Source organism: Cydia fagiglandana, chromosome 7 (genome assembly GCF_963556715.1).
Source record: "Cydia fagiglandana chromosome 7, ilCydFagi1.1, whole genome shotgun sequence".
In the NCBI taxonomy this organism is placed as follows: domain Eukaryota; kingdom Metazoa; phylum Arthropoda; class Insecta; order Lepidoptera; family Tortricidae; genus Cydia; species Cydia fagiglandana.
In genome coordinates this window covers 17,167,573-17,193,256 of record NC_085938.1, presented here as the reverse complement: position 1 = coordinate 17,193,256, position 25,684 = coordinate 17,167,573, and the positions used below count along the sequence as shown (strand labels likewise).

Here is a 25,684-nt window from a genome sequence, read left to right as displayed (position 1 = left end):
TTAGTTTCAAAGGTAAACAGACCCCACTAACTCTCCGTACAGAAGGGACATGAAATATGTTAATATTTAATCTGTGTATGACCCAAAAGCTATTTAGTAGCTATAACTGACTACATCTGCATGAATTGTATCGAATTTGAAGTCACACAGTGACTATCAAACTACTTGGTGTTTTTCTAAGCGAACTTGTTTTATATTTTATCGGTTGCTGCTCATATTATATATTGTGGACTAATATCCTCCTATCTAGCATCTTACATTAATCTATTACATTTTCTTTATTTTTTGCAAAAAAATAATAGAATGAGTATTGCATTGAAATGATAAAGAAATTGGGTACTTAACCTATATAATGCCAAACAAAGAATTTGAAGTAAGTAAATATTCATTACGGTACGATTTTGTAAATGTAAAATATTGATATCTACTCGTACAATAAGAAGTCCTATTTTCCGCATTCGAATTTGTGTTAGCTTTTTTGTTGTTTATTATTCATATTTCAATGTTCAATATTCCCACAGTGACTAATAACTTCTCATGAATCCACATTACACCATAGAGGATTGTAATATGTGAGGATCATTTCGACCTTGTGAGTTTTGTTATTACGTCGTGGAATAAAATGATACCAATTTCTTTTTTTCTTTACACAAAAGAAAAAATACACTCACATGTAATACACTTACGGTTAAATAAGAAATCAAATAATATTCTTTATTAGTCTTGCTGTTCCGCTCTCTAGAGTCAGAGGCTGAATGTTCGTTTTGATACATCTAATTTATTTTGTAGCCTTCTTTAAGATATGTTTCATTCTTGAATATATTTTATCTTAAAATTTTTTATTAAATCCGCTGAATGGTATATCGTCGCATAACTCTTGAGGTTGACCTTGTGTCTTCCGATTTATAAACTAAAGATTTCGATTTAGGTGGTGGCGTTCTTGCTCCGCCGTTTCTTGGACTCGGCTCTGGCCTGGCGTCCCCGTACGGCGTCAGCGTCGGCGGGGTCGGGCTGCCGGCGTTCGGCGCGCTCACGCTGACGCCCGCGTCGCCCGCGCTGCGCGCCCTCGCCGCGCCGCCGCTACCTCTTGCCACTGTGCTACTCGTCTCCAATCTCAACGAAGAGGTTTGTACCTGCTCCTAAACATTAACACTTACATCCGAATAGTGAACATCGAACTTGTAAACGAAAATATTTTATATTAAGTTTTAACATTGGCCCCATGTCAGAAGAACTTTTTTATTTTCAAAATTCCTACATCGAAATGTGTAGTTTTCTGTTTATTGGCGAATTTATTAATTACGCTAACACAATAGCCATTAACGTCTCCCGCACATTTTAATATGGGTTCAAGAGTCCGGTTGACACAAAGCACTAATGCATCCACTAATAAGGCGGCGTTATAGGCTATTGTATTTATAAGTATATTCTATTTAAACTTCTTTAAAATAAGTTGCTAATTTATTCATAGATATTATGATGTCAAACATCTTTTATGACTTTATAATACTGTCTCTTTCTCTCTCCTATTGTTTTAGATGGTCACGCCTGACGCTCTCTTTACCCTTTTCGGTACGTGTGCACATATACATTCCATAATTTGGCTCAGGACTATGCACTTATGTTTCCCAAAAAGTGTTCTTTCTTAAAATTATTTTTCCCAGATGTTGCCGGTTTTCAGAAAGATCTCTCTTTAGACGGGAATTTTCTTAAAAATGGCATCATAGAATTTATACAAAAAAGAAAATATTAGGAGAGTACACTTTGTGAGAAAATGTACATCATTGTCCTGAGCTAATAATTTATATTAAAACAATAATATTGGTCCCGAGCCCTGCGCCTGGAAGACAAATTGTCAGCTAACATTCTCGACTTCTGTACCTACTGATAACCGCATCCGGCGACCTATGCCGAAGCTTCGCTTATAACACTATCGAACCTGAAATGCTTTATTAACTTACATGACAATTTGTGTTTCAGACATCATAGTCGTAGCTAAGTTAGATGTTTGCCCCGTGTTGTCTTTTTTGTTTTATCCGTCTACAGATGTCAGTACCAGTTTTCTGTATGTCATTGCATTTCATTGTTCAGCATTAAGTCATGTGGGCAATAAGCACATATTTCTTAGTTACATGACACGAAGGATTAATTCCAGTTGTAATGGATTCACGTCGACATGATATTCGAAAGCGATATTCTGTAATAAGAAATAAATTATTCGTTTGATTGTTGGTAGTAATTGCTTCGTTCTGAAAGCCGATTACCCAGGCTAATAACTTACGTACAGAACTTCTATTTGAAACGGGAAAAATACTGTCTACGTAACATCCATATTACGTTCCATCCCAGTATCGAATATAAGGACGGGGGAGAAAACATCATTGAACGTTTCGGATAGATGTTCCGCTGAATTATTAATCAGACGCTTACCGTGACCAAATTAGAGCTTGGATTTGTTTCTTCTTTATCATTTTTCCACTGTCCCGTTTCACAACAGATTTTATGTATACAAAGCAGTGTAGATCTGTGTTTATTTTCGAGTAAACTTTTGATTTTACTTTATGTTTTTAAAATATTAAATATCTTAGCTCTCTTGCTTTCAGACCTAAGTACGCCTGTTTATAATATAATATCCCCTACTGATAAATGTGAATCCAACATCTTCTCATAGTTATAGTGTCTTAACTAGTCCGTATCAGACAACACTTTGGGTTAAAAAATACTGCTGGCAAGTTCTGGCAAAGCAAAACTTCCTACATTAAAATTGGATAGATTTTCGCAAGGAAGAAGGAAATGCCAAAAATTGTCCGTTGTAACTAAACGATAACACCCAGAAGTTCGCAAGTTGTTCCGTTCACGAGAATTTTTCTTTATGTAGGCGTGTACGGCGATGTGCAGCGAGTGAAGATACTCTACAATAAGAAGGATTCTGCTCTCATTCAGATGGCTGAGCCGCATCAAGCTCATCTAGGTAAGGCATTACTTTAGGTCACTATATTTTTTACAAAAGAGTTATGCAGAATTGCAGACCATCCCTTGTTAAAGATATTTTTCTGATCGATAAAAAGAACTCGCAAGACGCAATAAGTTATCTTTTTAAATTCAGTAAAATATACGTACGTTGTATCATCATTAACAGAAACAATAATGACATTAATGACCGAAATGAAAGTATCCTGTGTGTACCCGATTATGTATTCGAATGATACATTATTTTTTATCGAATGTGTAAAAGAAGGACCTAAGGTGGCATGAGGTTTTTCTGCCAAAAATGTGGGAGGTCGTGCCGCACACGCATCAGCCTACACAGTCACCAAACCGTTGTCTAAACAGCAATGCATAAATCATCTGCAATAGACGCAAAGACCTGTGATGAGAAAAAACCTGATGATGATGACACTGATAATTACTAATAATTACAGCCCTGACTCACATGGACAAGCTACGCGTATTCGGGAAGGCCATGCGCGTGATGCTGAGCAAGCATCAAACTGTGCAGCTGCCGAAGGAGGGACAACCGGACGCTGGTCTCACGAGGTAAAATTCTGCAACTGTGTCTGCAGTGCTATGTGTGTGTCTTGCTACTGAGAAGCAAATACGTTGACTACGCAGTAAGCAGATGTAGTAGTGATCTTGTCTTCTAAATTCACTAACTTAGAATACAACGCCATATTGACTGACCGTGTTAAGATGAACTGTTGTTATTAATGAAATGCTAGCAGCCATATGTGTACTGTGATACTTAGATGAAATGTTTGAGTGATAAGGATGAATATTTAATTTTGTTTGTCGAGTCTTGGATTTATGTAAACACGCCTCACGGAACTCAATCGATTTTAGTGAGATTGATACCTTTTGGTACCTTCTTTATATGTAAGGTAATGTTGATGGGGAAGTTATTATTAACATAAGTTTTTGCCATTTGCAGGGACTATTCGCAGAGCCCCCTCCACAGATTTAAAAAGCCTGGCAGCAAAAACTACCAGAACATTTACCCTCCAAGCGCCACGCTGCATCTATCTAACATTCCGTAAGTAGCTGTCTTGAAGAATCGTAAAGTTTCGCTGAAGTTTCACGTGTCGTAACTCTATGAAATTTTGAAGTACGTCACTTATAGAAGGTATTATAAAAATGGGTAAATTCATTTTTACCGTCAGCTTTCTATATTAGCCAAATTATACCTTTTAAACTTAGAGTACCTACATTTTTATATCATGTTTTTCTTTCAAAAAATTTTGGAGTTTAATTTGAATGTTTAATGTATTTTTTAAGAAAAACAGAATTTAAAAAACCAGCAAACGTCATTTTTGTATAGTTCGACGGATTCGCCGAAAATACACAAAATTATACTTTTTCATCCTTATGTTCACAGCGCCACGGTCTCCGAGGAAGATATTAAAGAAGCCTTCACAAAACGAGGCTTCACAATCAAGGCGTTCAAGTTTTTCCCGTAAGTTTTAACCGTCAGACTTTTACCTTGCTACTTAATTCTATTGTCTACGTCTAGGAATAAAATATATCTGGTCTACGCTAATTTAATGCTCTTGTTTTTAACTTTGATACATACGTCTGTAATATTCCAAAGTAATTTATGAAAATTACTGATTTTTTTATTAAATTACTTTTGCCGTCAACACTACTTGCCCTCCACTAATTTATTATAAAATGCTACTCCAAATTAAATAATTGCATATTTTAGTTTTTTACTAAATACATTTTTATGACTGCTGCTATATTTGATTTGGCAACGATTAGTGTGACACTGCGTGTATATCTATCTATACAATAACGTTGTATTGTTTGTGTTTGCAGGAAGGACCGCAAAATGGCGCTGGTGCAACTGCCCTCCATCGACGATGCGGTGGCTGCGCTCATCAAGATGCACAACTACCAGCTGTCCGAGTCCAACCATCTCCGGGTCTCCTTCTCCAAGTCCAGCATCTAAACGGACCGATTCGGAATATCACACAATCTCTGTCAGTCGCGTCCTTATGACTATCATTATCAAGTCACTGATTTAGTGAGACTCTTTGGATGCGTAGGATAAGCGACTGTCAATTAAACTGAACCTCTCACTCAACTCGAGAATTTCCCTCGACTGAAAATTACAAAGTAATCTGTATTACGCTTACTCGGATCAGTTTAGAGGAATAAGTGCTACTCTATTTTCTTAGTGAATACGTACATTTAATATTACTGCAAACGTTTAATCTAAGATACATTCATCACACGACTTCAAACGGCAGCTATATATGCTTTTTATTGTTTTAGAAGCGACTCTGATTATGTTCCTACCGCCCTGACGCCTGAGAGGATGCCTATTTTGTGTGATATTCATTCCATAATTTTAATAATCATAATTTTATTTCAATAATGTCTTCATGATTTCCATTTGATATTTGTAATTTGCGTAAATCAATTTATCAAAACAATATATATTTTGCAATTAGATTGCGCTAGATTTATTTAAAGTTTGTCGAAATGGACCCTTTTATCGCGATGTCAGACATTGCTTTCGTTAATTCATGGTTGTTTTGTTCCGGCAGCTATTTTATATTATATCTATCGCTTTAAAATATATTTTGTCATGTTCATGTTACAATATTATAGCAAGCACATTGTTATATGGGAATTATCATTGTATAATTATTATTTGCAGTTATTATTCTAATATTATATTTTATATATAAAAACATGATTTATTTTAACATGCACAATTTACTATTATTGCATTTCTTTGTAAGTAAATAATTATAGTTTTGTACACATACACATTTTGTTATTATTGGAAGTTTACATTTATAAATGTGTATGTGTGTGCAATATTAGGTTTAGAGATAATTTTAGTAATGTTCTTAGATTTCATCGTCTACGTGTTACTGATGCTTCCATACGTGTTTCGTTGTCTGCAGCGACGCCCTGTTCTGTTTCAATAGTTGTTCTCGATTAGTTAGTGTAATCACGACTCTTGTAGCTAAGCATCTAGTTGGTATAACACTATGTATAACGTTATGTTCAACGACATAATAGTGACATGATGCATTTATTTCGATGTTAATTTAATATTAGCCACAACATACTATAAATGCTCGTGCATACAGTTAACGGTAGATAATTAATTATTTATTTGTCTAGAGAGCCGTACGCGCGGTGTGGGGGATACTACAATAACGTATTTTTTAGAATAATTTTCAGTATAATTTGATTAGTATGTCGCCACACTGCGAACAGCGATGGTCGAGAATATATTCGAGATCTGATTCGCTTTTCCTCTAGCATATTAAATGAGCAGTATTCACACTAGGGCACAAGAACTTGTTATACAGTATTAGTTAAATAACTCCCCTGATACTTTATTTTTGTACATAAACATTCAAACTTTCATGACTTGGCTTTACAAACTTCTTGGACTCGTGCTCGATTGGTTTTCACACATCTTTGCCTTCTTAAATTAATAAATATGCGTCTAGTCCAATGCAAAAGAGATTAAGTTTGTGGATTAAGTAATTATACGTCGAGGAATCATGTCAACGATTGTCTCAAATTATTGGAGGTTAGTCTGGTACGAAAAGCTTTGAAAAAATGATATTTATAATAAATATGGTCATTGAGCATTGCCCAGTGAAACCTGATGCTCTAATAGTAGGACCAGCTTTAAGTGTTCAGTTACACGTCCATATGATTAGGCAAAGCATGCGTGAAACAGATACCTGAATTATGGAAAATAAGGATCGGCTACGTCACTACAACACATCTACCTATCGCAGATTTTGTCGCTAAATACTCTTAAAGAGTGTGTACAGGCAAAGTTAGTAAATTTGCCACGAGTCAGGTGAAATTAGGCATTATGTCAATGTCAGAAAAGACGCATTTTTGTCATTTTACCTGTGTACATCCTGTGTACAACATTGTGATGAAACGAAATAAAAAAAAAATAACAATAGGGCAACGGGGGGCACACTAGATGGTGAACGAAAAAATATACTTGGGGATTTTATTCGACTTGAACTTGTCGAACTGATGTCACAAAAAGTTGCAGTGATTTCGTGGCCGCATCAAAAGATTGGTATCTAATGCTGTGAATTATCAAAATAATGTGAAATATAGCCCCTAATTGCACGAAATGGCGCCGACAAGTTTGAGCGATGTCATGTCGAAGCTTGAAATGGCTGCCACTTGGTAAGTTCGCCGGTCACTCAACTTATCCCTTCCAGAGTCAAAGAAAATTAAATAGTTCTTTTATTTTAGAAAGCATATTCAGTCATTTATAATTATAAAACAAACATATTTACACTATTTTAAAATGTATCATTATACATCACGTAACGTAAATAAGGATAAAAATAGAGCTTAGTAAGATGATTAAACTGAAAAATATTAGAATGTCATTATGATGTAAGTTTTACTAGAAAAATTTAATCATACAAATTGTATTATTCAGTACGTATGATAAGGATTGTAAACGTAGTTATTTGGTTTAGATAATGTTAGGTGACCAGGGTGTGGTGATATTTTGCACGTTTTTGAAAATGTTTTTCTACAGGGTGCAGAATGCAAAAATTGTGCGCTCTTGTTTTAAAATGAGATTAAAGCGGTTGGCGACTGGTGGTGGTCTGCTGGGCGAGAACGGCGGTATCGCATTTGTATTTAAATATTATAATTACCTACTTATTTAATAAACATTATCACAACAAGGAGATTACATATCCATTGTATTCAGCGTAGAACGCTACACACATCGCGTGTCTATCACAGGATATCCGTTTTGTCGCGTAGATTCATTGTCCATGGTATTCATTGCTTCTGCTCAATCCGTAGATATCAATAAGTAATATATTACTAAATGTGTGTAGCGTTTTCAGGCCTAATCTTTTCTCAATAACATTGGTATTGACTAATAGATAATTATAGGTATTTTTGTGTTTAGAGAAGTATTTTAAATATTTAGATAATACGGTAATAATATTAAAAATAAGAAATAGATCAGTGTTTAGAACGAGATGCCAAATTTAAAGTCAATACACATTATTTTAGGTAAAAGGTAATTGAAGTAATCTTAACATTTATTGAAAAGTTGATGAAAATGTTAAAGTTAAATTATATTTGAGAGTTTTATTAAGCGCAATTTTTCATTGTAAGCGAACATTGTTTCAATTTGTTGGTTAAAGTTATGCGTTGAAAAAGATGTGAAAGTTGTTTTCCGACTGTCGTCTCTGTGTTCACCCTCTTGCGTTACGAGCAAAACCATTTCAACATATCTCTGCATATCATTCTTATTATACCTACCTAATTTTATTGCGCTTTATATATATCTCTTAAGCTGTACTTGTTTTAAGTACTTACGTACATATTTCTTAAAATTATATGAAATGCCAACATATCAATTAATAGAAATTTGGCTAAGGCGCATCTTATACATTTTCAAACCTCGGCTCTGTAGCTGGGAGCTGCGCAAGAGCACCGCTTGCAACCTCAAGCGTCGCTCCATTTATACTTATGTAAGAATTCATCATTTCTATTTTTCTTATTTTAATGTTAAGCCTCATGTGTGTTTAATTTCTTTCTTATTTTTAATTTCGTAATTAAACAATATTATCAATATATTCTTTTTGTTCTTTATTTTGCCTCCTCTTCGTTTTTCCTAAGTTCTTTTTTTCTTAAAACTCAATACCAATTGTCTAAAGTACTTTAGGAAGAAGCGATCTAAGGTTCGGTAGTCATGTAAAGAATGGCCTTTGAAATCTCACAAATATCTATCTACATTTCATTTGTTACATATCCAATACTGTTGATTTAAATGTATTTTCTCAACACTTGATGAGATAAAAACTATTTGTAAATAAAAATAAAATTTAATGGGGATCAATATATGAAATGATGTACATTAGTACGCAATTGGTACTGTAGACATATTCGTGTTTAGATCTAACTATCCTGGCGTAAATATCGCATCTACAGTGAAACTTGTCTATACTATAATGCTTTGACATATCCATAATTTCTTGTGACACTAAGCAAATTTGACTTCATCTCTGGTTTTGTGGATTGTCTTGACTTTCACGAGAATTAAGCGAAGTTGCATGTTGCTTAGTTCAACTACGTTGGGCGTAAGGGACTTTGATTGCCATTGAAGAGTTATCGTAATGTTATAGGGTGGGAAATTCGCACAGGGTATAAGAGTTAATTCCGTGCCGTGTCCCTGATCCCTGCAGCGTGGAAAGAACTGAACCATTCCATACCGAGGTGTGAGCTAACTGTGTAACTGCCAATTAATAGGAACCCCTTCTCAAACTGATGTTGATTGGTATCTCATAAATATATATTATGTTTATTTTCAATAATGAAAATTGTCTTCTGCATGCATCTTGTGACTAAACTAACAGTGTTTATTTATGTTTTGTCATCAAATCATATATATGAAGGCTACCTATAGTAAATTGAGGAATATGAATGAATTGAAAATAAACATAAGTGAGATGTGTTTTGAAGTTATGAAAGCTTGTTACTTATATGAATGCATATCCAACGCAAACCTATGAAATGGCAGTTATCCTTGTGTTACTTATATTAATCTGTGAATGTAAATATTATACACGACTATATTAATAATAACAAATTAAATAAATAAGATAGTAAAGATTAACATAATCCTTTCTTTAAAATTTACTAATAAAACATAGGTATCCTATTCTAATTTTCAGTAGTTGCCTAGTTCATTATCAAAGTATCTTCTAGAGAATACCTGTTTTTTTTTATTCTAAATTGTAGGGCTATACCATTGATTTATAAAAGATTAATAATGGTGTGCAAATTAAAGGGTTGTGTGTAAAGTTAAAATAGTTTAAATAGTTGTAACTCGTTCCTGTGACGAAAGGTTATCCCATCTTTTTCTTATAACTGAACGCACATCTATTTCTGTTCGCTTCTCCTAGTAAAAATTTGCCGAAACATTTGAAACAATGTCAATATTTTTTAGTCTAATTAAATCAATAATGCCAAAGACCAATCATTGGGACAAAAAAACAGGGATCTAATAATATTTTCCTTTCAACTAAATCTTAACCTACCTAACTCTAAATAGACATTGAACTAGATAAAGGAAAGGAAAAGTAAGCTTTAAAGAGCATATTTCGAAATATAATGTATTTTAATGATTGTTTCTGAATCATAATTTTGTGAATTGCCAATGGCCCACCTGTGAGGGCCTGAGGCATGTTTCCACATACATCATAGCAGTTAGATGAAATTATGAATAATATATACAATATTATCATCTTAAGTGACTACCCTATTGAACTCTAGATTTATTCTTTGTCATTTTATAATAAAATATAGTTGAAAATGGCATTTTTATTATTTTCATATTTACACACCAATAGAAACCTTTCCATCAATATTCAAATTCAAATGAATTTACATACTTAGCATTAAGTAGCAAACTCTTTAATCCGTTAATCGTTAATTATCGAAGTAAACATTTCAACTCAAGGAATAACTTTTAAGTTTGTTGGTTTTCTTGAAAATATCACGAGTATCATGACCATATCATGAGTATCATGACCTTGCGTTAAAGCTTCCGAAATGTTATGTTTAAATTTTTAACAAAGTTAAGTTTTTACTAGGTAACGGATTAGCGATTAACTTAATTATTACTATTCGACAAACTATGCATTCTTGTGGTACACCTTACGGAAAAACTATTGCACTGTTAGGTTTGAGATTTAACATAGTAACGTAAATTCATGTCTAGATGTGTTATCAAACAAAAAAATATCATTTTATACACCTAAAAAAATAAAATAAAGGAATAACATTTTGTATTACTAGTAACGCCATCTGTTAGCAAAGTAATGAGTTAACATTCGTGCTAATGTTAATTGTTTCTTTCTCTAACAGATGGCGTAAATAGTAACTAAATAAATAAATATTTGAGATTCTTACACAAATTGACTAAGCCCCACAGTAAGCTCCGTCGCAATAATTGCAACGTCGGTGTGCAGTTCAACAAAATGACCCAGAACCCTGGCAGTACCTAGCGGAACTCAGGTTTGGTGCAACAAAGGCACATTATGTTTTGGTCATCCGACTCATCTTGATGAGCACTTAGGAGAGTAGTGCCCAAGATAGAGCTGAAACTGAACCCTGGCAGTACCTAGTGGAGCTCGGGTTTTATACAACATAGGCACACGCAATTTTGGTCATGCAACTCGTCTTGATGAGTACTTAGGAAAGTAGTACCCAAGATAGAGCTGATGCTGAACCCTGGCTGTACCTAGTGGAACTCAGGTTTGGTGCAACAGAGGCACACGCTGTTTTGGACATCCGACTCGTCTTAATGAGCACTTAGGAGAGTGGTACCCAAGATAAAGCTGATGCTGAACCCTGGCTGTACCCAGTGGAACTCAGGTTTGGTGCAACATAGACACACGCTGTTTTGGTCACTCGACACGTTTTGATGAGCACTTGGGAGAGCAGTATACCCAAGTTAGAGCTGATGGAACTATTTGGTTTGTGTGTGTTTATGCGCGGAGCAGCGTGAGTACCGCCAGTAGGTTCAGACGGGATAGTTTGTCGCTCAATTGTGTGGTGTGGACGCAAAAATTAATTCAAGGACATTGGCGCGCTGACCCAACATTATGTAGGAAAGCCAGTTGGCTTCCTTACAAAAAGCTGGGCGACCGTGTAGGATGTAATTAAGCGCTTATGAAATTGTATATTACGTGTGGATGATATTGGCAATTTGATTTTGTCGTCTGGACGTTTTTAATGGACAAAGTAAAAACTGTAACAGACAGGCGTACCGGACAGCGACCGGGGTCCAGTTAGTAGGTACATATATTTCTTTCTTGCTCTCACTTATAGTTGCGTCCTTAGCGGACTTATCACGTACCCACTCGATCGAACATGAAACAAACCTCGGATTGGATCAAAGTCGCGGTCCGGTACGGTACGTTTAGGTAGAAAAACTCCGCGAGCCCTTATAAAGCTCTGTTTTTTACCCTACTACGGCAACGCAAAAGGAGGGTTATGGTTTTGACCGGTATGTATTTGCTAGTTATGTAACAAGGTTACAATTTAGTATAAGACAAGTATGCAAGGTACCTTTTTCATTAGCGGTACCCACCTATGTAGGTCCTTAGTTAAAACTTCTCCTGAAGAGTTGTGCTGCTTTGCGGCTCACGAGGCCTTCAAACGCCTTACTGATACTCTAGTGTTAGTGTATATTATAATTTCTTGTGAAATACTATCAAACAAAATAGTCAGCTACCATGGCGGGTCGGCATATCAGCCAGACGCTAGCAATCATACTGCTGTACACAACACAAAGCTATCAAAGCATTCTAGTATTATAAGCCGAAACAATAATAAAACATGCGTCTTACCTTCCAATCGCATAACTCAAAGTTAGTCCTATTGGACCTAGACATTTTTTCTTGATCAAAATTCACTTAAACTTACATAAAAATATCAATCAACACAAAAAAAAAACTAAAATATCCCGCCTTTTCGTCATAATGACATTACTGACATTTGGCTGTCAAAGAAACGTTCAGAAATTATAATTTTAGATCAAGGCCCAACGTTTTCTGTTCTCTTTGACGGCGCAGCAACTAGTATCATTTGACCATAGTTATGCAGAAAGCGACCAAAGCCATTTTTTGCTGAAATGAGTTAGCTAGTCTGCCATAAAATAGATTTTTTGAACTACATTCCACTTAAAACGACTAATTTTTAGCAATTGATTACACAGATTTATAAGAAAATGCTTAAAACGATCAACAACAAAAATGTGTGTTCAAACCGGTTGAAAGCAGCCAACTTGGTCGAGTTGGTCTAATTTTTCCATTAACAGATCTATGTTTTAATCTGCAGAACACAGCCAAACCACTCACGGCAATCTGGTCGGTTTCGACAATAACCAAAAGTGCCAATGTTCACAATATTTAATTCTGCATAAAACAACTAGGTAGACGGTCGCTTTCATAAAATATAGGTTTTGCGTCTTACCCGCGAATTGGTCTTTTTCTTGTTTTGATATGAGCAGGTAGACCAAGAAATAGAAGACGATATAGATGGATACAATGTGCCAAATTAAGATTTTGAGATAACAACTGATTAATGATATCCTTATTAAAAATGCTATCTAAAGAACTAGGTAAGCATGTGAGTATTTCACGATACATACAATCATTGTTTCAAGAAATTATCATTCTAATTAAATTTATACATACTAACCAGTTTTTTTACAGGTCAGTAGTTCACTGATTGCTTGGCAACATAGGTAAGTATTAATAATTTGATTTATTTGCTTTTATACAAATTAGTTAGCGAATATTGTAAATTTTAGATTATAATGATAGTTTATAAAGAATTTCTTTTTTTTTTGCATTCTTTGATTAAAATACTACTTATTAAACCTCGATGTTTTACTGAATGCAGCCACCTATAACCGTTTCTATAAGAATCGAATGTCTCATAAATCGTAATTTAGCAGAAGTCGACTACAGGTATGGTCGTTTCCAGTGAGTAACGATATTATAAGGATATATTCTGCAGAGAACGACCAACTATTTTGTAATCAAGGTTTTTCCCTGAAAAGTCACACTAATGTTTGTGAAATCTGTTTAATATCCTGCATAATGTAGGTATCTGCCAATGGACATCATTTATTTCCAGGCAAATACTAAGGGAACTTAAAAAATAAATAAATAAACTGAAAACGCCCATAACTCGAAACTGATTTTTTATTAATGGTCTCTTTTTGCATAACTACGGTCATTTCTCTCTCCTCGCTCTTTCAAAAATGCCAAATAAGGACAACCATACTGTTGACAAGATGGACTTCAAATCGAGGTGTTATCGTTTTAGCTAGAACCAGGTCGTGTATGTGTGCGTAAAAGCGTATATGTGTGCTCTTTTAGGGATGTGAAAAGTCGATTTGAATCATGTTATATATCGATAAACGCTACACAGCGGAACGAAATAGCGATTAATTGAAGCTTCAAGATCTTCGTTAAACATAAACATAATTAAAATGCTAATAGATAATGAATATATTATAATGTAATAAAACAATTCAATTATTGCGGAACACATATTTTAGTAGGTATTTATGTATTTTAATTAAATATCTGAACTTTCCCTTGGTTCCCTGCTGGGGCGTGACGATAAAATTGTGATCTGATAACCACAATAAAGAATAAAAGCGTTTTTGTTTATTTTAGGTATCGTTAAACCTTTGAAGTAAAATTAAAATTGCAAGATATGTCGATAGATTATCGATATGACTTTATCGACATGGCTATAGCAAGGTGGGCCACATTGTTAATCGTAGACTAATCAAAAGTGGTAACAGTGACAGCTCGCTGAGGCGTCATCTAAGTATTATTATTATATCTATGTTTTAGATGGTCAAGCATGCCTAAACACCCTTGATTTGAAGTCCATCTTGTCAACAGTACTGTTGGTCTTTTTTGACAAACGGCATTTTTAAAAGAGCGAGTAGAGAGAAATTATACTAGTTGCAGCACCGTCAAAGAGAACAGACAACATTGGGGCCTTGGTTCGTGCATAGATAACATAGACCTATAATATATAGAGACGGTGTCTCAGCGAGCTGTCACTGTTGCCACTTTTGTTTAGTGTACGATTAACAATGAGGCCCACCTTGCTGTAGCCATGTCGATAAAGTCATATCGATAAACTATCGACATTTCTTGCAATTTTAATTTTACTTCAAAGGCTTAACGATACCTAAAATGACCAAAAACGCTTTTATTCTTTATCCTCGTGCCGCCCAAGAAAAAAAACGCAAGATCAGCTAAACGCCCAGTGTGCAATATATGAGCCATAATATTTTGAAGTCGTAACTGCCCACGCACTTCGAAACATTTTTTTTTACACAAAACTCGACCAGGATTTTTTTTATTTTTTTCTGGGTATATGTGAATAAAAATGAATACAGTAAACTGAATTCCACCTTCGTATCTTTTGTTCATTTAAATGCACATTGGGTTTTTGACTGATGTCATAAAGTAATAAAATATATTTTTTTAAATCAACTTTAAGGCACATTCGCGATATCGTAGCCTCTGACTATTATTATTCTGCTTAAATAGTTACATAATAAGCCACGTAAGTCAAAAATAATTCGAAAAATTTTTTTTTAGTGTTGAGCTACTTTTTTATGTATGTTAACACTCATATTTGACACTGAAATGCTTTATAACAAGGTCTGAAAAAAAATAGTTAATAAACTTCCTTAACATACAACTTAATATCCTTTTTAATTATATATAAGTTATTGTATGTTTGCTGTGTTTCAGTATCACATCCTTCGAAACTTTATTTTTCACTAAGACTGTAAATATTTGGTTCATCACCAGTGGCCTATTTTATAAAGCTACAAGTTACAATTTACAAGCGGAAGTCTCTTTCTAACCCTCTGTGTTAGAACGAGACTTCCGCCTGTAAATTGTAACTTGTAGCTTTATAAAATAGGCCACAGAAAGTTGGTATTCAGGATCACAAATTTTATTGTGTGATTGCAAAAGTCTTCCAGCTCGTATTCAACAAGTAAATCATCATGCAGACCTAAAATAAACTATCAAAAAAGAACCTTCAGTTGTAGATTATATTATATATTTTTATAACAGTAGCGCCCAGTGTGCAATATGATGAACATAATCTTACGATTAAGAAAAAAAATGTTTATTTGTGCCTTTGTAAAAAAATAACAGAATATTTCAATAAAACAAACATTTAGGATAATTTTTATGTCACTCTCTAAACGATAAAAGCCATGATTCATTTAATAAATCAAGATTATATGCCCATGTGTCGCGCGTGTTTGAATAAAATTGCGGAAGTACAACACTTGTCTATGAATATCTGTCAACGTCAGCTGTCAAAATGGTCGCCACTGAACCGACCATTCACGACCTCTAGGTAAATTCCAATTATGCGCGAAAATTTAAAACTTACATCTGATAAACTTTTATGTACACTGGGCGGTCAGCTCTGAATTTAATTTCTAAAGTCTGGGCAGTTATGCTGAGTGTCACTTTGTACAATGTATTGCACATTGGGCGGCACGAGGTTATTGTGGTTATCAGATCACAATTTTATAGTCACGCCCCAGCAGGGAACCAAGGGAAAGTTCAGATATTTTATTAAAATACATAAATACCTCCTAAAATAGGTGTTCCGCAATAATTGAATTATATTATTATATTATAATATATTCATTATCCATTAGCATTTCAATTATGTTTATGTTTAACGAAGATATTGAAGCTTCAATTAATCGCTATTTCGTTCCGCTGTGTAGCGTTTATCGATATATAACATGATTAAAATTGACTTTTCACATCCCTAAAAGAGCACACATATACGCTTTTACGCACACATACACAGCCTGGGCGCATCAAGAAAGGCAACACTTGATTTGAAGTCCACCTTGTCAACAGTATGGTTGTCCTTTTTTGACAAACGGCATTTTTAAAAGGGCGAGGAGAGAGAAATGATACTAGTTGCTGCGCCGTGAAAGAGAACAGAAAACGTTGGGCCCTTGGTAATCACACAAATCTGACAGATCTGACAGTAATGACAGTGAATGACAGTGACATTTGTTTGTCAATTTTGTTCTGCTTTGCTTTTGTACTCATTATCATTAAAGAAGTTGCACATTTTGGAAATAAATCAACATAATTAAAAAAAGTGAGGCCTCTGAAGCGAAACGAATGTAAAAACCTATAGGATTAAAGTTACAACCATTATTATCGGCCATCGGTCATTAAAATGCTAAGGACCTTCGTCAGGCTGACACCGGCTTTTATTCCAATTTTAAGGAAACATAACGAGAATGATTACAATTTACTGGATCCATCTACCGAGGTGCCCACCACTGGAGTTGACAGACTAAAGAATATGTTTTACAGGAAGTAAGTATAATTTTATGTAACGTAACCTCTTAATTGCATACATGTAAATATTGTATTTTAACTTATTTTGTTCAGCAATCCAAGCAGTTTTTTTACTTAGTGGAGGATTCCACGGGCTGTCCCGTACAAACGCATTTTATTTCCTGTGTTGCGACTTTTTTTTCGGCATTTAAAGCAGGCGGTTATTTTTCTGTGCATATTTTTGACCATTGGTCATAGAAAAGGAAACTCTTATACCTTTAAATCTTCAGAAATTCGCGTTTGTACGGGACAACGGTAGACAATTTCATGGAATGCTCCTAGTGCAAAAGTCATGGGTCCCACAACGAAGTCTTGCAAGGGCTTGGTTAAAGCCGCCATTGTAATCTGTTATGATGTTTTTTTTTTCTAAAATAGTCAATCAGAAAGTTTAGTTCCAAGAAAACCAGCCATCTGTTGATTACTGTTTCAGTGAATATGATGAGGTGTCTCCTGAATTGAGGACTGTAATACAATCAGGATTATGCGGATGCTTTGTTGGTGCATGTATGGGAGGATTTGTCAAATCGAGAGACGCATATCTTTACTTTATAGAAAACAACCAAGCTACCATATTTAAATCTACTATGGAGGCTAAGGTATGTAAAAGTTTAATACAGCCACCATTGACTTTTTTTTAAAAATAAGTCATCTCCGTTTAAGGCGGGAGCATGCACAAACCCGCGATGAGTGGCGGAAGACAGGGAAGGCCTTTGCCCAGCAGTGGGACACAAATTAGTCAACAATAATAAGTGATTGGGGATTTGGTTGCCACTAGGGGTAAGTAATGTTTTTTTTTTAATTATTTTATGATATGATTTTAGTAGGTAATTGTATTCCAAAAATATTACGATAGCATTTTTGTGAAAAATTCAATGCATATTGTGGGCTTACTCCCATATCCATACATACGTTGCAACCAAATCCCCAATTACTGAAAAATACAGTTCCTCTATCGAACAAAATTCCCAGTTGTTGCCAGTAACTACATGCCGGGAGCAGCTGAGAATAATCTATATATATAAATGCAAGTGTCCTGACTGACTGACTGACTGATTCATCAACGCAGAGCCGAAACTACAAAAGCCAGAAAGTTGAAATTTGCACACCAGATTGCATTTATAAAGTGTACAAGAGATAAGAAGCGATTTTGAGAAATTCAACCCCTAAAGGGGTTAAAAAGGGGATGAAAGTTTGTATGGGGGGGTAAAGTTTTCTTTTAAGCTAGGAATTTGAAACTTCGTAAAAAGATATATTATTAAAATACAAGAAAACTAATTTCAGCGTTTTTGAAAATTCATCCCCTAAGGTGGTGAAAACGGGGTTAAAATTTGTATGGATATTAAACATTTTTTCGAGTGTGGGACTTGAATCTTTGTATTTGGGGATACTATTAGAAGACAATAAAAGTAACTTCAGCGTTTTGTAAAATTCATCCCCTAACAGGGTTAAAATGGGTTTCAAAGTTTGAATCCATTACAAATGCTTTGACAATTCTTAGAAAGGCATAAAAGCTGATTACAATAAAAGTAATTGCAACGTTCTTGGAAATTCAACGCCTAAGGGGGTTATAAAGGGGATGAAAGTTCGTCTTCAGGTGCAAATTTTATTTGAAGCTAGGAACTTGAAACTTTGTACAAAGGTATTAAATTAAAATACAAGAAAACTCATTTCAGCGTTTTTGAAAATTCATCCCCTATGGTGGTGAAAACAGGGTTGAAAGTTTGTATGGATATCATACATTTTTTCTAGCGCGGGATTTGAAACTTTGTATTTGGAGATATTATTAGAAGACAATAAAAGTCATTTCAGCGATTTGTAAAATTCATCCCCTAACAGGGTTAAAATGGGGTTCAAAGTTTGAATCCATTACAAATGCTTTGAAACTTCTTAGAAAGACATAATAGCCGATTACAAAAAAAAGTATTTGCAACGTTTTTGGAAATTCAACCCCTAAGGGGGTTAAAAAGGGGATGAAAGTTCGTCTTGGGATGTAAATTTAATTTTAAGCTAGGAACTTGAACTTTTTGCAAAAAAAAAGGTATTAAATTAAAAAACATGTAAATTAATTCAAGCATTTTTGAAAATCATCCCCCAAGGTGGTGAGAAAGGGGTTGAAAGTTTGTATGGAGATCAGATATTTTGTGAGTGCGGAACTTGAATCTTTGTATAAGGTCATAGGTACCTATTATGAGAATACAAGAAAAGTAATTTCAGCAACCAACATCAAAATCCACTTGACTTAAAACTTCATACAACTTACTCAAAAAGAAAAGTACTTGATTTCAACATTCCTTGTATATGAAAATTATAGGTACTAAAGATGTAAAATGTTGAAGATAAGATTCCACGCGGACGAAGTCGCGGGCAACAGCTAGTATGCCATGCCATATCTAAAGTAGATCAGTTTATTGATTGTGTGTTAACATACAAGCAAGTTGGCCAATTGGCCCTGTTCTATATCTATGTGTAAATTATGCTTGTTTTCAGAAAAAACTGCAAGACCATGTAACATTAGCCTTTGCAAGAGGAGCTTACCATTGGGGTTGGAGACTTGGAATATTTACTGGGACATTTAGGTACCAAAAATCACTTCTCTAACATCCTTTTCAAATTATTTGTTTATATTTGAACTTTAATAGATGTCAATAGAGTGGAATAATATAACTACTATACATTATAATATATGGCATTGTGTGAGCATGGTTTCAGCAGTCAACCAAATACAATTGCTATTTTTAAGTAATTTGGATTGATGGCGAAAATTTTACCTTACCTAGCTCTACTTCAGGAAAGTGGACGACCATGTGAGACTGCTTTTCGATACAAAAATAGTCTCAATTTTTACAAGCTTTTATTTACTTTCACCTGTCCCGTTGTCTGTAATCAAATCTTGCAAGTTAAATTTGATCCACTTCTCGGTTTCCGATTGAGCTGAAATTTTGCATGCATGTATAAATCGGATGACAATGCAATATTATGGTACCATCGAGCTGATCTGATGATGGAGACAGGAGGTGGCCATAGGAACTCTGTGATGAAACAATGTAACCTAATTGTGTTAGGGGTTTTTAGAATTGTCTCGATTATTATTAGTTGTCTGTCGTAAGAAAAGTACAGTCAGCGATAAAAGCTTGTACCAAAAATGTCATTTTTGTTAAAAACATTTTTCTGTGTGTGTAAAAATTTAAATATTTTTACATAATTAAATTTGATTTGTTTGTGTTGTGTCTGTGTGATTTGGCGTGTTTTACCTTTTTTTTAACCCATACACTTGTGAACATTGTTTCATTCATTGCTTGTTCTATTTTCCAGTTTGATAGCAACAACAATTTCAGTGTACAAGGACCAGACCTCGATAACGGAGTATATCCTGGCCGGCTCCATCACTGGAGCCATGTATAAGATGAACTTAGGCATGGCTGCCATGCTGGTTGGTGCAGGACTAGGTATTTTTTTATATATGTATTTCTTTATAAATACTATAGGTAGACAAGGGAATACTGAGGCCCGTAGAATAAATTCCCGTAAAAGTCAGCTGTTAGATGACTGTAGTGAAGTAATGAATAAAGTGATGATTTTTAGGGTTCTGTACCATTCCGTCTGTTTGTCCGTCCGTCTGTCTGTCTGTCACCAGGCTGTACCTCATGAACCGTGATAGCTTAGCTAGGCAGTTGAAATTTTCACAGATGATGCATTTCTGTTGCTGCTATAACGTGTTTTTTTTCGTAATGGTACGGAACCCTTCGTGCGCGAGTCCGACTCGCACTTGGCCGGTATTTTATCTCACTTTACTTGCCCGTTAGCCATGGCACAATATGTCCGGGCCAAATAAAATCAAACAAATGTTTTCAAATTATTTGTATCGATTTTACAGGAGCCGTTTTGAGCGCAATAGGAGGAGCGGCTATACTGGGTATCTTGCACATAACAGGAGTTTCTATGCAGGACATCAGGCGCGCCTTGAATAAAATAAATGAAGCGAGGTAGGTTTCTTTAGCCAATTCTCCATATAAACGTAATTCCCATTTTCCTCTCTGGATATTGACATTAATTTTTACATAATTTCATGTATATAAACCATAACTATGCCCCTTTTCTTTCTTCGGTCAAAGTTATATGCCTTCAAAATTTACATATTCTGAATACCTAATTGTTATACAAAGTTAAATGGCAGATAATGCAGATATCAAATACTTTGTCTGAATGAGATTTTGCTTTCAGAGTGGATCAATACAACCAAGCATTAGAAAAAGCGGCAGACGAAAAAAATGACGCGCTCACGAGACACCACGACCATATAGTTGAAACGAAAGGAGTAATTAAATTAGACGATATCAAATAATACTGTAAATTGTATATAAGGTGCTGGGCGGCAATTTCGACTGCGGGGTAATTTACAACTAATCGGAATATCTTCCAGGTTTTTCATTAATAACTACAGTCACACAACAAATTATTTTCGTTATATGAACATACATGGCACTCTAGTTAATAATGTAAAACATGGATTAACCCTTCTTTGCATGGTGATGGAAATTTCCATCATAACATTGTCCTATGAAATAAAGGTGCTTTTGGAGGTGATTGATATTTATTTTAAGACTATCAACTTTCAACACTAATCCATTTTCTAATTTTTGACATAAATTTACGCAGTATTTTAATTTATAAAAATTATATTTGTTTAAATACGAAATGTCGGAAAACTTGGAAAAACCTGGAAGTTGATGATTTTTAGTATGTGATTTTGAGCAGATTTTTCAGGCTTTGTAATTATTTTATATTTACAAACTTTATCATAGGAATATCACAAATAGTGTACCTTTCTGATGGCAGTAAAAATTTTCCTATATCCCTTACTAATAGTTATACATTTACAAAAATATGATTTAGCCTATGCAACTTCTAACACTAATTGTGCAGTGAAAATCGATGATAATTTTTTTTTTACTATTTTTCCCAGAATCAGTAAACAATTACGTGACACATATATTCATTTCGGGCAAAAATCATGCAAAGAAAGAAATGTTTAAGTAGTTGAAACTACCCCGCAGTCGAAATTGTTCCCTGTACCTTAAATAATATAATTAACTTAACTATAGAGATAGTCAAAGAGTATAATAATATAATTATGATAGTTTTGTTTAATAAATTATGTTTTTATTATGCGTTTATTTTTACTGAAGTACATATGACCTAAAGTTGCCCCCTCTCCGCTCTCAAAATAGGCATCTCTATTAAAGTCGAAAATTGCAGTTAAAATTGTAATTTTGTACTCGTACCTTAAGTTAAATTTGGTTACACATGGGAGGAAAGAAAGGTTTTATAAGAATACATAACAGTAAATAATTTAAAAGCATTTATTAAAATTACAACGATATTGCACGCTATACAATATTATTTCAAGTCATGTACTTACAAAAATACGCCCGATTTTACGTATTTTGTGCATTTATGTTCTTAGCTCATAAAAATATGTGCCATATTTAAATGTCGATACAAATGTTTCAAAATCATTATTTTAATAAATAACAAATACTTAGTGAAAGTACATTAAATATGTAATAACAGCTCATGGTCTTAGAGTACGATTATGTATGAATAGAATAGAATTACATTAAGTATTGGCAAGTTTTTTGCTAAGATATTAAAAACAATTGGTAACCCAAAACCCAAGTAATAAAACAATTTAAATAGATTATATCGCGTATAATCGTAGAAGTAAATAAATATTAAAATTTAAAGGTTTCGAAATGATGAGATGTTTTTAACCTTTTCGACGCCGTGTCAAACACAAAACCGACCGAAGTGTCACAACTGAAATTGAACTTTATTTTATGCATATGCACGTAGGTCTGTGTTGCTCTGTGGTCTGTGACGGATTAATCGGTCTTTGGCGTTGGACTTACGGTGCGGATATATCGGTCACTGGCTTCCAAAAGGTTAAATTTAAATTCATTATACGCGATATAATCAGTTTATTTCATGAACATCGCGGTAATAGAAATCGAAGATAGGTAATATAAATAACCCCAGTAGTACAAAGTATCAGTCAATACGTGTTAATGTTTTGTGCGAGTTAGCAAAAATAATGAATTTAATAAATTACATTCATATTGATATTTATTATTATTGCATTTATAAAATATTAAAGATTTAAATGATTTTAGATTACCATAATATTTCTTTATAAATGGACCAAGCTAAAATAAATAATCAATAATGATTTTAACATTTAATTAACAATTATTAGTATTTGTAAAACAGCTAGCTAGAGAACTAGGTTTACATTTTAGATATTTGACTATAGTTAGACCGTAAAAAGTCTGCAGCGATTTTGATAGCCCACGCAGTGCAAGTGTAATATTAAACGTCAAACTTCTATGAAATTATGACGTAACACTTACACTGCGTGGGCTATCAAATCCGCTGCAGACTTTTATTGGTGTGACTTATATTCGCCGAGATACACCATAGACAAACTAACAAAGAGTGCAAAATGTCGCTTAGTCGGATTACTTTAGATACATGTGCAAGTTGCCGAATATTTCCAAAAAAAAATTAAAAGTTCTAGAAAATTTCTTGAAGATATTTCAGGAAACATTAAATTATTAAAACGCTCTCAGCTGATGACATTACGTTTATAATGACACTTAAGGCTTGGCCACACACAGAGCGCGACGCAGCGCCGCGTCCACGCCGCGCAACCGCGGCACATGCTAACAGGTTACCGACGTCAAACAGACTGTGTCCCGCCGGTATCACATCACGCCCCGCTTCTGTCGCGCCCCACGCCGCGCCGTCCCTTGCGTCCACGCGGCGGCCCGCCGCGTCGCGCATGGTCACATCAGTCGGATCGGACGTTAGGCAGCGAGCGGTGCGCCGCGTTCCCGCGCGCGATGAGGGCGTGTTGAGAGCGTGAGGCCGGCGCGATCGGCGCGCGCCCTGTTTGACCAGGCATCACGCGGCGCTGCGTCGCGCTCTGTGTTTGGCCAAGCCTTTAGTTGCTTCAAAATCAGTGCAGAATTAGTTTAGTCGGACTCTTAGCCAATTTTGACAGCGCCATCTAATATATCGCTATATATCGCTAGTATTTTTGCGGTCACAATATTTTGCACTACTTTACGCATCTTAGGGTTTCCACCTGTCCAATTTCTTTGTCCAATCCTCAGACAAAACATCCTCCAGACTGAGCATAGTCGCGCTACCCTCTCTGCCACGCATACGGTAATTTTACTCCATGTTCGAGTCGAAAGTGTCTTTGTGTGACGTCCGTGTCTTTGAACGGACCAATCACGGCACGGGACTTCGCTCACCTCGTCCCGCGCACCCCCGAATTATTGGCATCATCGGTTGCATGAAATAATTGCTCTAAACTCGGTCTAGAGGATTCCAGGTCTATGGTCCAATCTCAGTGCGTCTCACTCTCTCATTAAAGCAAAATGTGAGACGCAACACACCTCCGTTGTCTATGGTTTATACCAAGTCTAGTATAGGAGTCTAAATTAACAATACATATTATTATTATGTATAAGTATTATTAATACTGTTCTTAACTTAAGAGTATCATAGTGAAATATAAACAAGTGTACTACAGAAGACGGTCGGACAGTCTTGCTGTTTCGTATATTAAAAAATGTGTCGCTCCGCATAAAAGGGACCTTAGCAACTGTCGTTTACGCCTTACGTTTATACAAATGAGTACATTCTTACCATAAGGACGAAATTTGCTAGTATATACGAATAACCCGTCAGAAGGTTCTTATGGCAAGCAACAATGTGGGACCTTTTTCTTGAAAATGACACATATTCGTTAAATATGGCGTAAGCGGTAGTTTAACTGAAGTTTCTTTTTATATGGATCGACACAAAATTGTTCTTACGACGATATTATTCTGAGCAAATATAAAAATACTTAGCTTATATTTTAGTTAAATTTTACTAAATGAACTGTCGTGGTTAGTTGTATGAGGCATATTTATAGATACGAAATCAGAACGATGGGGACTTTCGTATCAGGTTTATGTACTGATATGTATGTAAATGTACATAAAGATTCAAGTACTCTTCAGAATACGAAAACGTAAGTCATTGATTCATTTGTATCATTGAAATATGTAGATATGAAAATTTGTTGAAAGATAACTTTGAATTGTACACCAAATATACCTAAAGGGGTCATGCATTAATTACGTCACACGTTTAGGGGGTTGGAGGGGGTTAAGAAAATGTGACATGTTGTGACGTCATTTTAACTTCATCACTATTCATCAGTAACCGAAACTTAATTTATATTTTTTTATTCGCTGTACATTTCAAATATGAGGTTTTGGAAGTAGGCAATTTTCGTTTAAAAAAATACTAATATTTCTATTACCAAAAATGTGACGTCACGCCAGGTGGGGAGGGATTTGCAAAATGTGACCAAGTGTGACAAGGAGGGGCGGAGGGGTCAAAAAACCTAGAAATTCGTGTGACGTAATTAATGGATGACCCCAAATGAGAATTTCAATATACAGACTTAATTCATACCTCATACACATTTGATACGCAGTTATCGCAATGTTACGGATCCGCACGCCGCTCCGGTGTGTAAAAGAGACAACGCTATGCACGTATATAACGATGTCCCGCTCGCACACCGAAGAGATTGTAGCTCCACATCCTATGTGAAGACCGCCATACTGCACAGTGCACATTCAGGCCACACTTTATATACA

General features: G+C 35.0%; 2 protein-coding genes across 9 annotated transcripts in view; both read left to right on the top strand.

Annotated features, from left to right (window-relative positions):
* Positions 1-10,347, top strand: part of LOC134666050 (polypyrimidine tract-binding protein 2) — a 652,404-nt gene extending 642,057 nt beyond the window's left edge. For all 8 annotated transcript variants that reach the window (XM_063523157.1, XM_063523162.1, XM_063523161.1 and 5 more), the window contains 7 exons: positions 929-1,125; positions 1,539-1,572; positions 2,879-2,971; positions 3,423-3,537; positions 3,929-4,030; positions 4,373-4,450; positions 4,813-10,347. In XM_063523157.1, the coding sequence (XP_063379227.1) occupies positions 929-1,125; positions 1,539-1,572; positions 2,879-2,971; positions 3,423-3,537; positions 3,929-4,030; positions 4,373-4,450; positions 4,813-4,945 (752 nt within the window). In that variant the 3' untranslated portion in view covers positions 4,946-10,347. The remainder of the gene's footprint in view (positions 1-928; positions 1,126-1,538; positions 1,573-2,878; positions 2,972-3,422; positions 3,538-3,928; positions 4,031-4,372; positions 4,451-4,812) is intronic.
* Positions 10,348-16,650: 6,303 nt separating this feature from the next.
* LOC134666349 (RPII140-upstream gene protein) lies at positions 16,651-22,130 on the top strand. Its single transcript, XM_063523496.1, has 6 exons — positions 16,651-16,943; positions 17,395-17,560; positions 19,452-19,540; positions 20,277-20,410; positions 20,839-20,947; positions 21,186-22,130. Exons 1-6 carry the CDS (start codon positions 16,801-16,803, stop codon positions 21,304-21,306), a joined length of 762 nt encoding a protein of 253 aa, XP_063379566.1. The 5' UTR covers positions 16,651-16,800; the 3' UTR covers positions 21,307-22,130.
* The last annotated feature ends 3,554 nt before the right edge of the window (positions 22,131-25,684 follow it).